Source organism: Saimiri boliviensis, chromosome 3, assembly GCF_048565385.1.
Source record: "Saimiri boliviensis isolate mSaiBol1 chromosome 3, mSaiBol1.pri, whole genome shotgun sequence".
NCBI classification, from domain to species: Eukaryota; Metazoa; Chordata; class Mammalia; order Primates; family Cebidae; genus Saimiri; species Saimiri boliviensis.
Genome location: NC_133451.1, coordinates 169,538,761 through 169,553,338, shown reverse-complemented (window position 1 = coordinate 169,553,338; position 14,578 = coordinate 169,538,761). Strand labels below are relative to the sequence as shown.

General features: G+C 34.2%; 1 protein-coding gene across 8 annotated transcripts in view; it reads left to right on the top strand.

Moving 5' to 3' along the window:
* LOC101039804 (N-deacetylase and N-sulfotransferase 3) overlaps nucleotides 1-14,578 on the top strand; it is a 204,171-nt gene that overhangs the window by 15,953 nt on the left and 173,640 nt on the right. For all 8 annotated transcript variants that reach the window (XM_010340358.3, XM_074396969.1, XM_074396964.1 and 5 more), the window contains one exon: nucleotides 5,009-6,174. In XM_010340358.3, coding sequence (XP_010338660.3) covers nucleotides 5,194-6,174 — 981 coding nt within the window. In that variant the 5' untranslated portion in view covers nucleotides 5,009-5,193. The remainder of the gene's footprint in view (nucleotides 1-5,008; nucleotides 6,175-14,578) is intronic.

Sequence of the window (14,578 nt, the reverse complement as noted above, 5' to 3'; positions counted from 1 at the left end):
TAGATTCATAAACCAAGTTCTTCTTCACCTACAAAAGAACTTAGACAACCACACAATAATAACGGAAGATGTCAATACCCTACTCACAATACTAGAGAGATATTCAAATAAGAAAATCTAATAAACTCTGGAGTTATACTTGACACCTGACCAACTAGACCTAATAGATATACAGAACCACTCCACCCATCAACCACAAAATATACATCTTTCTCATCTGCACATAAAACATATTCTAAGATTGATCACACGTTTGTTCGTAAAGCAAGTCTCAATACATTTTAAAAAACTGAAATTATACCAAGAACACTCACCAACCTCAGTGCAATTAAAAAATAATAATAAAGAAATCAATATCAAGAAGATCTCTCAAAACTACACAATTACGTAGAAACTAAACAACTTGCTTCTGAATAACTCCTTTGTGAACATCAAAATTAAGGAAGAAATCAAAAAATTCTTTGAAATTAATGAAGATAGGGACACAACTTACCAAAATCTCTGGGATGCAGCTAAGTTAAGAAGAAAGATTATAGCGTTAAATGCCTTCGTCAAAAAGTTAGATCTCAAAACCACAATCTACCTTTGTACCTAAAGGAATTAAGAAAAGGGAACAAACCCTCAAAGCTGGCAGAAAAAAAAATAACTAAAGTTAAAGAAGAATTTAATGAAATTGAGATGCCAAAATCCATATAAAAGACCAATGAAACCAGGAGTTGGTTCTTAGAAAAAAATAAACAAGACTGATAGATCACTAGCTAGAATAATAAAGAAAAATAAAGGGAATATCCAAAAGAGAGCAATTAAAAATGAGAAAGATAAGATTACAACTAATTCCACAGAAATAGAAATATCCTTAAAGATACTATGAATATCTTTATTCACGTGAATTAGAAAATCTGGAGGAAATGCATAAGTTCCTGGAAACACAGTCTCCCAAAATTGAATCATGAAGAGATTGAAACTCTGAATAGACCAATATCAAGCTCTGAAATTGAATCAGTAATTAAAAACCTACCAACCGAAAAAAGCCCTGGACCAGATGGATTCACAGCAGAATTATACCAGACATACTAAAATGAACTGGTACCAATCCTACTGAAACTATTCCAAAAAAATTGAGGAGAAGGAACTTCTTCCTCACTCATTCTGTGAAGCAAGCATCAGCCTGTTACCAAAATCTGGCAGAGACACGATAAAAAATTCAGGCCAATATCTCTGATGAACATGGATGCAGAAATTCTCAACAAAATACTAGCAAACCAAATCCAGCAACACATCAAAAAGTTAATATGCCACGATCAAGTAAGCTTTATTCCTAGGATGCAAGGCTGTTTCCGTATATGCAAATCAATAAATGTCATTTACCTCATCAACATAATTAAAAGTAAAAATCACATAATCATCTCAATAGATGCAGAAAAGCTTACAATAAAAATCAAACATACCTTCATGATAAAAACCCTCAACAGTCCAGACATTAAAGGAGCATATCTCCAAATAATAAGAAACATCTATGACAAACCCACAGCCAATGTCATACCGAACAGGTAAAAGCTGGAACCACTACCCTTGAGAACTGGAATGAGACAAGGATGCCCACTCTCACCACTCCTATAGTACTGGAAGTTCTCGCCAGAGCAATTAGGCAATCAGGTATACATGCAAAGGCAAGAGAAAGAAATAAAGCATACAAATAGAAAAAGAAGTCAATCTCTTTTTGCTGATGGTATGATTTTATACCCAGAAAGTGCTAAAGATTCTGCCAAAAGGCCCTAAAACTTATAAATGACTTCATGAAAGTTTCAGGATACAAAATCAATATACAAAAATTAGTAGTGTTTCTATACATACATCAATAATGTCAAAGCTGAGAGTCCAAGGGAGAATGCAATCCCATGTACAATAGCCACAAAGAAAATGAAATACCTAACAATACAGCCAGCCAAGTAGGTAAAAGATCTCTACAAGGAGAACCAAAAAGCACTGCTGAAATAAATGAAAGATAATACAAATAAATGAAAGTACTTTTCATGCTCATGGATTAGAAGAATCAGCATCATTAAAATGGTCATACTGCCCAAAGCAATTTACAGATTCAGCATTACACCTATCAAATTACAAATGTTATTTTTAAATAAATAGAAAAAAAAGGTTCTAAAATTCACATGGAACCAAAAAGATCCTGAATAGCCAAAGCAAGTCTAAGCAAAAAGAACAAAGCCAGAAGCATCACACTACCTGACCTCAAACTATACTGCAAAGCTACAGTAACCCAAATAGCATGGTACTGGTACAAAAACAGACAGATAAACCAATGGAACACAATAGAAATCTCAGAAATAAAGCCGTACACCTACAATTATCTGATCTTTAATAAGACCAACAAAAACAAGCGATAGGTAAAGCACTCTCTATTCAATAAATGGTGCTGGGATAAATGACTAGCAACATGCAGAAGAATAAAACTGGACCCTTACCTTTTACCATATAAAAAAAAAAATTAACTCAAGGTAAGTTGCCTAGGCTATAATCCTAAGCAAATTAAGCAAATTAATTCAAATGCAGGACATCAAACTATAAAAATTTTAGAAGTAAATCTAAGAAATCTGTTTGTGGTATCAGCCTTGGCAAAGAATTTTTGGCTAAGTCCCCAAAAGCAATTGCAATGAAAACAAAAGTTGACTAGTGAGACCTCATTAAACTAAAGACCTGCACAGCAGAAGAAAGTATCAACAGAGTAAACAGACTACCTACAGAATGGGAGAAAATATCCACAAAGTATGCATCTGACAAAGGTCTAATATCCGGAGTCTATAAGAAACTTAAACAAATCAACAAACAAGAAACAAACAACAGCATTTAAAAACGGCAAAGGACACGAGCAGATGTTTCTTCAAAGAAACAATCAGGCGAGAGAGAGAAATAAGGCATCAAAATAGAAAAAGAAGTCAAATTATTTCTCTTCGCTGATGATATGATTCTAGACCTAGAAAATGCTAAAGATTCTGCCAAAATCATCTCTTTATTAAAAGAAGACATACAAGTAGCCAATAAACATGAAAAAATGCACATCATCACTAATCATCAGAGAAATGCAAATCAACACCATAGGAAGATATCATCTATACCAGTCAGATGGCAATTAGTAAGAAGTTAAAAGGTAAGAGATGCTGGTGAGGCTGCATAGAAAAGGGAATGCTTGTACACTGTTGGTGGAAATGTAAAAATATTCAGCCACTATGGAAAGAAGTTTGGAGATTTCTGAAAGAACTTAAAACAGAGCTATTACTTGACCACGTAATTCCATTACTGGGTATATATCCAAAGGAAAATAAATCATTCTACTTAAAAGATGCATACACTTGTATGTTTATCACAGCACTATTTACAATAGTAAGATAAAGAACCAAACTAGTGTCAATCAAATGTGAACTGGATAAAGAAAATGTGGTACAAATACACCATGGAATACTATGTGGCCATAAAAATGAATGAAGTCATGCCTTTTATATCAACATGGATGCGACTAGAGGACATAATCCTAAACCAATTAACTCAGGAACAGACAACTAAATACCACATGTTCTTACTTATAAGTGGAAGCTAAACACTGAGCACAAGTGGACATAAACATGAGAACATTAGACACTGTGGACTATCAGAGGGAGGAGAAGGACTGAGAACATGGTGGAAAAACTACCTATTGAGTACTATGGTCACTTCTGGGTGACAGGAAGCATACCCTAAACGTCAGCATCCCACAGTATCCCCAGGTAGTAAACCTGCACGTGTACACTCTAAAATAACAGTTGAATTTTTTTAAAAAAGGAAAAGAATTCCTTAGGTGCCCAGGTAAATCCAAGTATGGCTATATATTATTTGGGATTTGACTAGCCAGGAAATATGTGTTTGGTTTTCATTAATTCAATTACCTGAGAAAAAATATTGTTCAGTTGACAGAGATCTATACACAGTTTGCTTAAGCTTCATAAACTGAAAATACTCTTAACAATAAATCCGTATCAGTGTGCTGTGATATCTGAAGAAGTGAAATCCTAATAAATGTAGAACACCCAAATAAAAAAAAAAAGCACCCATGTTTCTTTCTAATTATTTTTCAAAGTTATTAAATGTTCAAAGGTTACTAAGACTTGAAAGGGATTTCAAATTATTGCATAACAAGGTGTTTGCATTTTTAAAAACATTTTTGGAGTAGTTTTCACATCATTGCTAAACTCCTTCTCAAAAAGCAGAAATAGAATGGTATAGAAAGTGAATCAATGGGTAAATATGCTCTTCTCCAAGAGTGTATGATTCCCTATAGTCTCACACCAGATTTGCAGAAACCCTGGGAAGTATTTTATTCCTCACATTCATCTTATCACATGGCTGTTTTGATTTTTGGAAAATGCAACTATGAAAATATACAGTTCTAAAATGATCAATTGCATTGTGGGACCATATATGCATCTTGAAATGGTTATTCTAATGAGAACAATTATCATAAGGGTGTTTCTCTAATGAATGTAAAATGTATATCAATGATAAAACTGACTATGTTAACAACTTTTCAGAAAAGAAAAAACATGTTTTAATAGTGGCATAAATATTCAGTACATGTAATTAAACACAAACAGCTTGAGTATGTATTACATAATGTGTAGCCAGATGGCAAGACATGCCAGTGTATGGCTCAGGTGACCTCTCCGTGGTCTTTGTTCTATATTATCTATAGAGTTTGATGCAAAGCACAGTGAATATCATGAAATTTCCTGTTAGTCCAGTCTTTTTTGTACTAGGGATAGAGGGCTCAATGGACCCTTTTTCCTCATTCCATCAATCCTATGTCTTCACACAGATCTGGAAGGAGGAAAGGGAGGGCTTCAAATATACGGTACTTCAGTTCATCTGCCAAATACTCTGCCACTTAGGCTAGTCAACAAGATAAAACTTGCTTATTTTAATGCTGCAGACTGACTGTTTTATATTCTTTTCTATTTTTCAGACAATATTTTCTGTGAGTCCTGATCAAGTGATACAAATGAGCTGCAATGGTGACATAAACTCTTGACTGGGATTGGGAAAGTAGCTGGAACACCATCTTTTTTTTTTTTTTTTTTTTTTTTTTTTTTTTTTTTTTTTACATTTTCTGGTGCTTCTTTTGGCAGAGTTGAGGAGAGTATCTACAACATGAGTTTTATCATGAAGCTTCACAGACACTTTCAAAGAACGGTCATTCTGCTTGCCACTTTTTGTATGGTGAGCATTATCATTTCTGCTTACTACCTGTACAGTGGCTACAAACAGGAAAACGAACTCTCTGAGATTGCTTCAGAAGTTGACTGTGGCGACCTCCAACACCTACCATATAGGCTAATGGAAGTGAAAGCAATGAAGTTTTTTGATGCCTCAAGGACAGACCCCACAGTCCTAGTATTTGTAGAGAGCCAGTACTCATCTCTTGGTCAAGACATCATTATGATTCTAGAATCAAGTAGATTCCAGTATCACATTGAAATTGCCCCTGGAAAGGGAGATCTCCCAGTGCTTATAGACAAAATGAAAGGCAAATATATTCTGATTATTTATGAGAATATTTTAAAGTATATAAATATGGACTCTTGGAATCGAAGCCTTCTAGACAAATACTGTGTAGAATACAGTGTGGGTGTCATTGGATTCCACAAAACTAGTGAGAAGAGTATACAGAGCTTTCAGTTAAAAGGTTTCCCTTTTTCCATTTATGGAAATATTGCAGTAAAAGATTGTTGTATTAATCCTCATTCTCCATTGCTTCATGTGACCAAATCTTCCAAGCTTGAAAAAGGTTCTTTACCTGGAACTGACTGGACAGTTTTTCAGATTAATCATTCGGCCTACCAACCAGTAATATTTGCCAAAGTAAAGGCCCCAGAAAACCTTTCTCCTTCCATCTCTAAAGGTGCTTTTTATGCTACTATCATACATGACCTGGGGCTTCATGATGGAATTCAGAGGGTTCTTTTTGGCAACAACTTGAACTTTTGGCTACACAAGCTCATCTTCATAGATGCCATCTCCTTCTTATCAGGGAAGAGGCTGACATTGTCCTTGGACAGGTATATTCTTGTGGACATTGATGACATATTTGTAGGAAAAGAGGGAACAAGAATGAACACCAATGATGTAAAGGTAAGGCTCTATTTTCTCAAGTTTCAAAGTTTAGTTCATCTCCCAGCCGGGCTACAACTATCACAGTTTATACCATAACTGAATTACCCAGGACGTGGGATTTATTGGAAAAGTCTGGGCAATCTAAGATTATTGCTCACCCTAAACCAACTAAGGAGATAATATATTTCAAGAAAAATAAAGATTTTACTAAAAGACTGAGTGTGGCAGCATTCTGAAATGGTTTTCTATGTGTATTTACAACTAGAGTAGAAACCATTTTGTTTAATTACTTTCCAGAAACTATATCAGAAAAACTATTACTGATCTCTTAGTTCATTTAAATATGAAATTAAAGTGAATTTGTCTTAATGATAATAAATATTTTCACAAATTTCAAAAATTACAGATCTCATAATAGCAAGTTCAGATACTTTTGGAGGTCAAATATACAATGCCTATTCTATTTTTCTGAAACTCTGAAAATCAGTACTACTAAATATGAAGATCAATGACTATACAAGCATATTTATTCACATATAAATATGAGGATTTAACTTGATTTCAGTGAACACTTCTGACACATATATGAAGCTGATCATGCTGCATTTAAATTGCATTACATTTCTTATTGTGTAAAACTGCTACCTTAACCAGAAAACAATTATTTGAAATAGTTTTTCATTATTAAAAATTGATTGTGTTACATAAACTGCTGATTGTTTACTATTAATAAAATTTTAAATTAAAATTCTCTACATTTATCTTCGTTTCCCATTTGAAATGCCATAGGATTCTCTCTCTCTTATGCTACATATTGATTTCTCATAAAAGTGAGACTTTCTATACATAATTTTTATTCTATAGCTTTGATCTTTTGGTAGAATATCCAGAACCAAATCAGATGGCAAACAATACGTCTCGAAAACTTCGTCCTTTTCTCTAGTCACTAACATCTGGCAAATAATAGTAGTGTTTTTCACACTAGTTAAATGAGCTAAGAATGCCAGAAGGACAATTAAATAATACTATAAAAGAGTGTGAAGACTGAAAAGAAAAAAAAAAAAGCCCATATTCTTGGCATGATTTTAGTCTCTTCCTTTTAGCTAAATAGAAATTAATTAATAAAGAAGCTGTAGTTAAGTTTCCATTAAGTCTTTGTATTTACTTTTGAAAGTATATCTAAATTAAAACCAAGCTGGTAGTTTAAGCAGTTATTATGTGCTTGAAGATTATAAGCAATGCATCATTCTACCATTTTTTTCATTTGAAATTATTTTGGTAAGAAATGTTTTTAATATGAATATATTTCTGATGTAAAATTGTTTAAAACTGTCAAATATATATTGTTATGGAATTTTAAAATATGGTAAATAAATCCCTGAGTTTTGTATGTAGCCCCATTTCCCCTAATATTATCCAAAATACAAAATGCCTTTTGAGCTCTAGAAGTCAAGCCAGTTTTGAGGGGTATGAAAAATTAGAGGCTTATTGAACATATTAAAGAAAAACTGGCAAGTGTATTTTATGAATTGCTCATATTTAGATAGAAATATATATCCTAAACTGCCTAAAGACTTTTTTTAAAAAATATGTTTTGAATAATCTGAGTTTTTAATTGCTTCCAAATTGCATCTCTGATTGTGTCTGAAAACACTAATTTATTGTAGTCAGTTGCCCTGGGAGTATAAACAGTCACTCATGTTTTCATTCTGTAACTAGTTATTAAGTGTGTACTACATGTGAAGCACCTTTTGGAACTTACAGATATAATCTTGAACTGTAGTCCATTCCTTTAGAAGAGTGGTAGGGGAGAGTAGAGTCATAGGAAAGTACATTGTGCTGAGCATCTATCTGTTCTGTACTTCATACGGCTATATCCCATGCCAGGCACAGAGGCAGGCTCTAGGGATACAATGATAAATAAAGTGTCTCATGGGGATGATAAATAGATATATAGCTTGCAACACGGTAAGCACACTAGCAAACATATCTACACAGTTTTATATAAATTATATTGTGGGAAACACTACAGTGTGTGCTACATACCTGTAACCATTAAGTATGTAGTACAGAGTTGGAAGGCAAGACTAGATTGATGTGATGATTTGGAAAGGTGTAGCAGTAATTCAGAAAAAGACAGCAATTTCATGAAACCAGGAAATTGGAGTAAGAATGGAGAAGGAAGGACCAAATTAAGATCTATTTAGGAAGTAAATTAAACAACTTAGTAATTTGTTAAATGGAGATGAAAGAGAATATAATCATGACATTAGAATTTGTCATGAAAGAGAATAGAAGGATGACATTAGGATTTTTAGCATAGATGAATAATTGATGATAACAACAGTAAGGAAAGGATCATAGTGAAGATCATTAAAGGTCAAAATAAAAATTTCAGTTTTATTCAAGTGCATGTGGGATGCAGAGGTCTTTCACAAGTAGTTGCCTCACAAGAAAAGTCTAGGTAGGAAATACAGACTTCAAATTAACCATGCCATAGGTAATCATTCACCACATGAAAGTGTGTGAGATCAGCCAGAGAAAGAATTTATAGAGTGATGAGAGAAGATAATCAAATGCTGAATCTTGAGGAAAATCATCTTTTAGAAAATAAGTAGAGGGAAATATTCCTTGAATAAGAGTTTAAAAGAACAGTCAGAGACCAGGAGGCTGAGATGCTACAGCTTCAGAAAGAGTGTAATCAACAGTATAAAACCCAACAGCAGGGTCCACTGAAGTAAGAACTAATAAGTCTCCTTTGGGAAAAGACAAAGATCACTGGGGTCTCATCACTGGGGATCATTTTAACTGGTAGACTAGTAAACCAATCACTGCATGGATGTTGGGGGTTTTTTTCCTTATGTGGAACAGAAAATGTGCTTCCTTATTTAATGGGAAGATTTGAATTAGCATTGCAATATCAGCTTTGCCTGCCTAGATGTTGAATAATATGAGTATACTTTAAAGAGCCTCAAAGCCACAAAAGAAACTGTGACATGGTATGAAGTGTTTCATTTTCTCTACCACAAAAAGACCAAACAAAAAAAAAAAAAAAAAAAAAAGACAGACCTAAGTTAAGCATTTGTCTAAAGATATGCAAGCTACAAGCTGTAGCCTGTAAAGAATCAAAAAAGAAAATTGATTTAGATAATTCAAATATTTCTTTAATAAGGCAGGACAAATTTCAGTTAAATTGAAGTCAGTAAAAGGTGTATGTGCGTGTGTGTGCGTGTGTGTGTGTGTGCGCGTGCGTGCACGTATGCATGCAAACGTGTTTCATTGGACTATTGGATGAGTTCTAGTGATGTTCAAAAGTTCAAGTTCCTTGTGGTCTAAGACCCACCTTCAAACTTCCTAAGGGTTTTTGGAGAGAGAAAGTGATGTTTCTATGAATAAAAAAAGCTTCTAACATTAAAGCATTTTAGTTTTACATGAAAGCATTTCATGACCCAGAGAACATTAACAACCCATATTGTCTTTTAAAAGCATTAATTCACTCTTGTCATAAGATCTGTTATACCTTTAGACCTACCATTTCATATAATGTTTATGTCCCAAGACAAAGGAGAAGCTGAATGGGAAGATTGTGGAAAAGGTGGTTGTTCAGGGTTTTACTGAACTCCTTGCAGTTGAATACTCTCAATACATAAAAGAGGTTACATATCACTCCCTCCTGCATCCCTCTTCTATTTCTGTAGTAAGTACACATTCCTTTCAAACTTTCAGAAACTTTCTAAAATTTATCAGAAAATGAAGAACTTGCCCAGTCCCACCTGAGCTTACTGAAGAGGTGACTGTAGCCCCTCCTGGGGTACCTTGTATCTCTTTCTAGAGGTACTCAACAGCCACTTTCCTTTTTTTACTACCCCAGATTTTCCCACTATTTACTTACATTTCAATATATCTTAACTTGTGTATTTATGGATTAGCCCTTTAAAACATCTACATTTTTAAGTGACCCCAGAAAAGAGGGCAGTTCTTAAATCTTTAATACAATGTCACCAGTGGCTTCATCATTATTTGCCACTCTAATGGAAGATCCAAGAGTGCCTAGGGAAAAGAAAGTGCTGAAAATAGATGTGGGAAGCCAGAAAACTGTAAAAAAATAAGAGATATCAAGCTCAGAAGACAAACTTGGCTGACTTTTTAGTCTTGCTTGGGGCTGACTGTGCGAGGCTCTAATTGGAGTGTAAAGGTGCATTCTGTGCTGCTTACCTTTACCACAAGTATTCACCACCCCAGCTAAGGAGAAGCCAGAGGCTTCATAAAGTCTCTAAAAAATAACGACATACCACATATTGGGAGGACGGGGAAAACACGACTGCAATCAATTATTCTGTCATAAGTACACATAGAAGCGGAGCAAAAATTTTTCCAGGCAGTTCACTATTCATGTGCTCTGTATGGATGTCAAGACCTGTACACTGTACACAGTATTAATGTTCTTCCATTTTTCTCTTAAACTCATATTTCTTGAGTTCCTTTTCATTATATGTTTCTTAACTCCTATTTATTGATATTCGTTTAATTTTATTATGCTATAGAAGCATGTATCTGCTTGCTACGAATACTTCAAATTTGCTAGATTTACTTTATAACTGAATACAGTATGCCTCATGTACTTGACAGGGACATATATTCTTCAATCAAGGAATATCAGCACAACATTGTTAACTACAGTTTTCAAATCTGTCTTCTTACTGTATTCTTTTTTGGGGGCACGGGGATGAGAGAGAGGAATGGTATGCCTGATGCTATCAAAAGAGTTATGTTTAATTCCCCAACACTGATAGTTGATTGTAAATATTTCCTTCTTATGAAAATGTTTGCCTTCTATATTTTGAAGCTATATTAAGTGCATATATTTTTAAATCATATTTTAATATAATGTTTTAACATTCTGTGTTATCTTTTTAACTTTATCAATGTTGTTTTGCCGTTGTTTGTTTTGCTTAATACTAATACACCTACACTAGCTTTCTTTTGATTACTATTTGAGAAATATAACTTACCTCCTTTTATATATATTTAATCTCTCTCCTGTCTTTGCATTATAAGTTAGCTTTGAAAACAGCCTCTAAATGAACTTTGCTTTTTGTCTACTCTGTCAATCTTTGTCTTTTAATTAACAAGATCAATTTACATATAGTTAATTGGATTATCAATGTATATGGATTTATTTCAGCTACTTAATTTTGTGCTTTATATTCACCCCACTTGTTATATTTCTTCTCTCCTTTCCCTTCCTTATTACCTTCACTTGAATTGTCAGTTTCTTTCTTTTTTCTATCCATTCTTGGTTTAAATTAGTGTATTTTATCTTTTTTTTTTTTTTTTGAGTAGTTTCTCCAGAAATTTAAACATGTGTGTTAAACAAGTGCCAATATCTTCATATCTCAGTCAAAAGGTACAGAGTTCTTTCTCTAACCATGCTCTCTCTCCTTTAGCTGATGGGCTATTCTTGTTCTGGAATTAACTCCGTTGTTGTTTTGCCCCCATACTGTTTTACCACTATCAAAGTTTGATTAGATTTGCAAGATTTCTACTGTTTTCTTTGCTAACCATTCACCTTTTCTCATCTGATGTGATTCCCAGCTTCTGCATCTTACCCCTTTTTGTAAAGAGCAGCCAAAGTCACACCATTAACATATAATTTTGATCATGACCCTCCTCTCCTCAAAACCCTCCATCGACTTTCAGTGTCTTCATCTCTGGTACATGCCAAGCTCCTTTTCCCTCACTCCCTCTTCTGCAGCCTCTCTAGTTTCCTTGCTGTTCCTCGCTCCTGTTCCAGAATTTTGCATTTACTGCTCTTTCTCCCTGAAGTGTTCTTCCCCAAATTTGGTACATAGCTCTCTTCTTTGCTTCCGTTAGGTCTTTACTCAAATGTTACTTTTGCAATGAAGTCTTCTCTGACCATTCTCTTTACATTTGCAACCCTTAAATTTCCCCATCTTTTCCCGATAGTGTTTCGTTCTAGCACTTAGGATCATCAATGGTGTGCTAAAACTGGCACACATGGGCTTATAAGATCAATTGTGTGCACTCCTTCCCAGCTTTATGGAAGGAATATTTACACCATAAAAATGGACAAATGCTACAAAGATGGGCTTTTTATTCACAAAGACCCAGTTGTTAAAGGCTTCACAGCATGCTATCAGACATACCATATATTTTACTAATTTATTAGGTTGGTGCAACAGTAGTTGCGGTTTTTGCCATTACTTTGTGATTTTGACTATTAAAACACAAGCTTCACAAGGGCAAGATTTTTTTCATCTATTTTGTTCACTGATGTATCTCCAGCACAGAGAAATGTACTTACCTAAGTATATATTTGATGAATGAATGAGTTGCATTCTTTCTGAAATACATCCTTCAGGGATGATGAAAGAGAAACTTCAGCTAAATTAAATTTAAAGGAATTTAATTGAGCAATGAACAATACATGAATCAGGCCGCCTCCCAAGCCAGAGTAGGTTCAGAAACTCCAGTGCAGCCACGTGGTGGAAATTGGAAAAAGGAAAGTGACATACAGAAAACAGAAGCGAGGTACAGAAACAGCTGGATTTGTTACAGGTTGGTGTTTGCCTTATTTGAACATGGTTCGAACACAACTGACTGGCCAAAACACAGTGATTGGCCCAAGCATAGATTATAGTCTGTTTATACCTCCACTTGTTACAGCTCACGATGTACAGAAAAATCCTTAGGCTCAACTGAAATTATGTAAGGAGGTGGCTTTAGGCTAAACTTTATTTTAAAGAGTTCCTTCAATGAGAATCTATTCATGGTAAACCATCTCAGGTTTTATGCATTGCAAATATCTTTCTTTTCCCTCATCCTTAAAAGATAGTTTGGTTGAGTTCACAATGCCTAGTTAACAGTTCCTTCACATACATCCATTGCTGCTCATACTGGGAAGGCTGGTGCTACCTGAAGTCACCTAAACATTTGTGGTAATAGAATGTCCAGTTCCACTGGTCCCTAACTGTTTTACAATTATCACAAAGTTAGGCAATTTGAGATCATTCGTATGAATGTATATGAAATGTTTCTCTCTCTCTCTCTCTCTCTCTCTCTCTCTCTCTCTCTCTCTCTCTCCACCCCCCCACCTTCACTCTCTCTCTTAGTTTGGCAGAATATTTATTTCTAAATGTGATATAATGTGATCATATTAATACACAGAAAAATTAATTACTCTCAATATTATTATCACATTCAAATAGTCATAGTGTGCTAGCAACTATACAGTTATTTTAAGGAAATAACTATAATTTAACATAGGGCAATCATAAAATACATTAGCAAAGGGAAAAACTATTTCATATTCATAATCTACTTACATTTAATATATTTTATTAAATTTGTTGTGACATTGTGAAATGGAATATTTCTCTACTATTAAGGAGTGATTTGTTACGCAATGACATTCTCAAAGAGTGAGTTATAAATCATTTAAAGAAGCCAAGATGTTGTTACTGAACATATGAATGTGTAAACAGGATATGTGGTGACTGATTATATTTTTAAAGGTCTCATGCAATGAATCCAGCCCACGCACGTTACTGGAGGGCTGTCATAGATGGTACCAAAGCTCAACCAGACAATGATGACTTCTACTTACTGTATAGCAGAAGAATACAAGAGTCAAATTAAATACAGAGATTTAGGTTCTAGAGATAGTAAGAAAATTATGCACATTTGCTCTGTTAAAATAATGTCATAAGAATTTCAAAGGATATGCTGATGACTAATGAAACACATTTTTGATAAATCAAAAAAACCTTGGAGAAAATTGTACTATTTGCCAGTTACTGGATTATGTCCTTCTCTTGGTTAAGAGAATTTACTTCTTCTAACATTCCATGTTTCTAGAAAATAAATTGGCAATAAAAAAATCATTTTTGTATCTCTATGCTGGTGGTTTACGCTGTTAAACCTATAAAAAAAGCAGTAAGTTTCTCCCAAGGTAAAAAATACTGAGTACATACATTAAGTGTTTTGCTTTATCATTTAATTCACATAGAAATTCTATAAAACAAAGATTATAAGCAGCATCATTTTACATAAAGAAACTGAGGCTTATAGATTATGATTAACTTGCCCAAGATTTTACAACTAGTAAGTTGGCATTCCTAGAATACAAAATGCAGATCTACCTGGCTCCAAAATCTGAGCTTTTCCACCTCATGTGCTTCACAGTTGTGAGCTTAACACAACTGGTGTTAGGTGGTGTCCATAGCAATTTCTTCCTATCAAACTCTACTTTACAGTAAATTGCATCCTATCAGCTTTTATTATAGTTTGATGGGTTGAATCTGAAACTTTGCCCTAGATTTATTTCTAAGTCTGGAACAGAAATTAGCATTAGTCACCTCTTGAAATGCCTTGGGCAAAAATAAGTTTTGGATGAATTGGA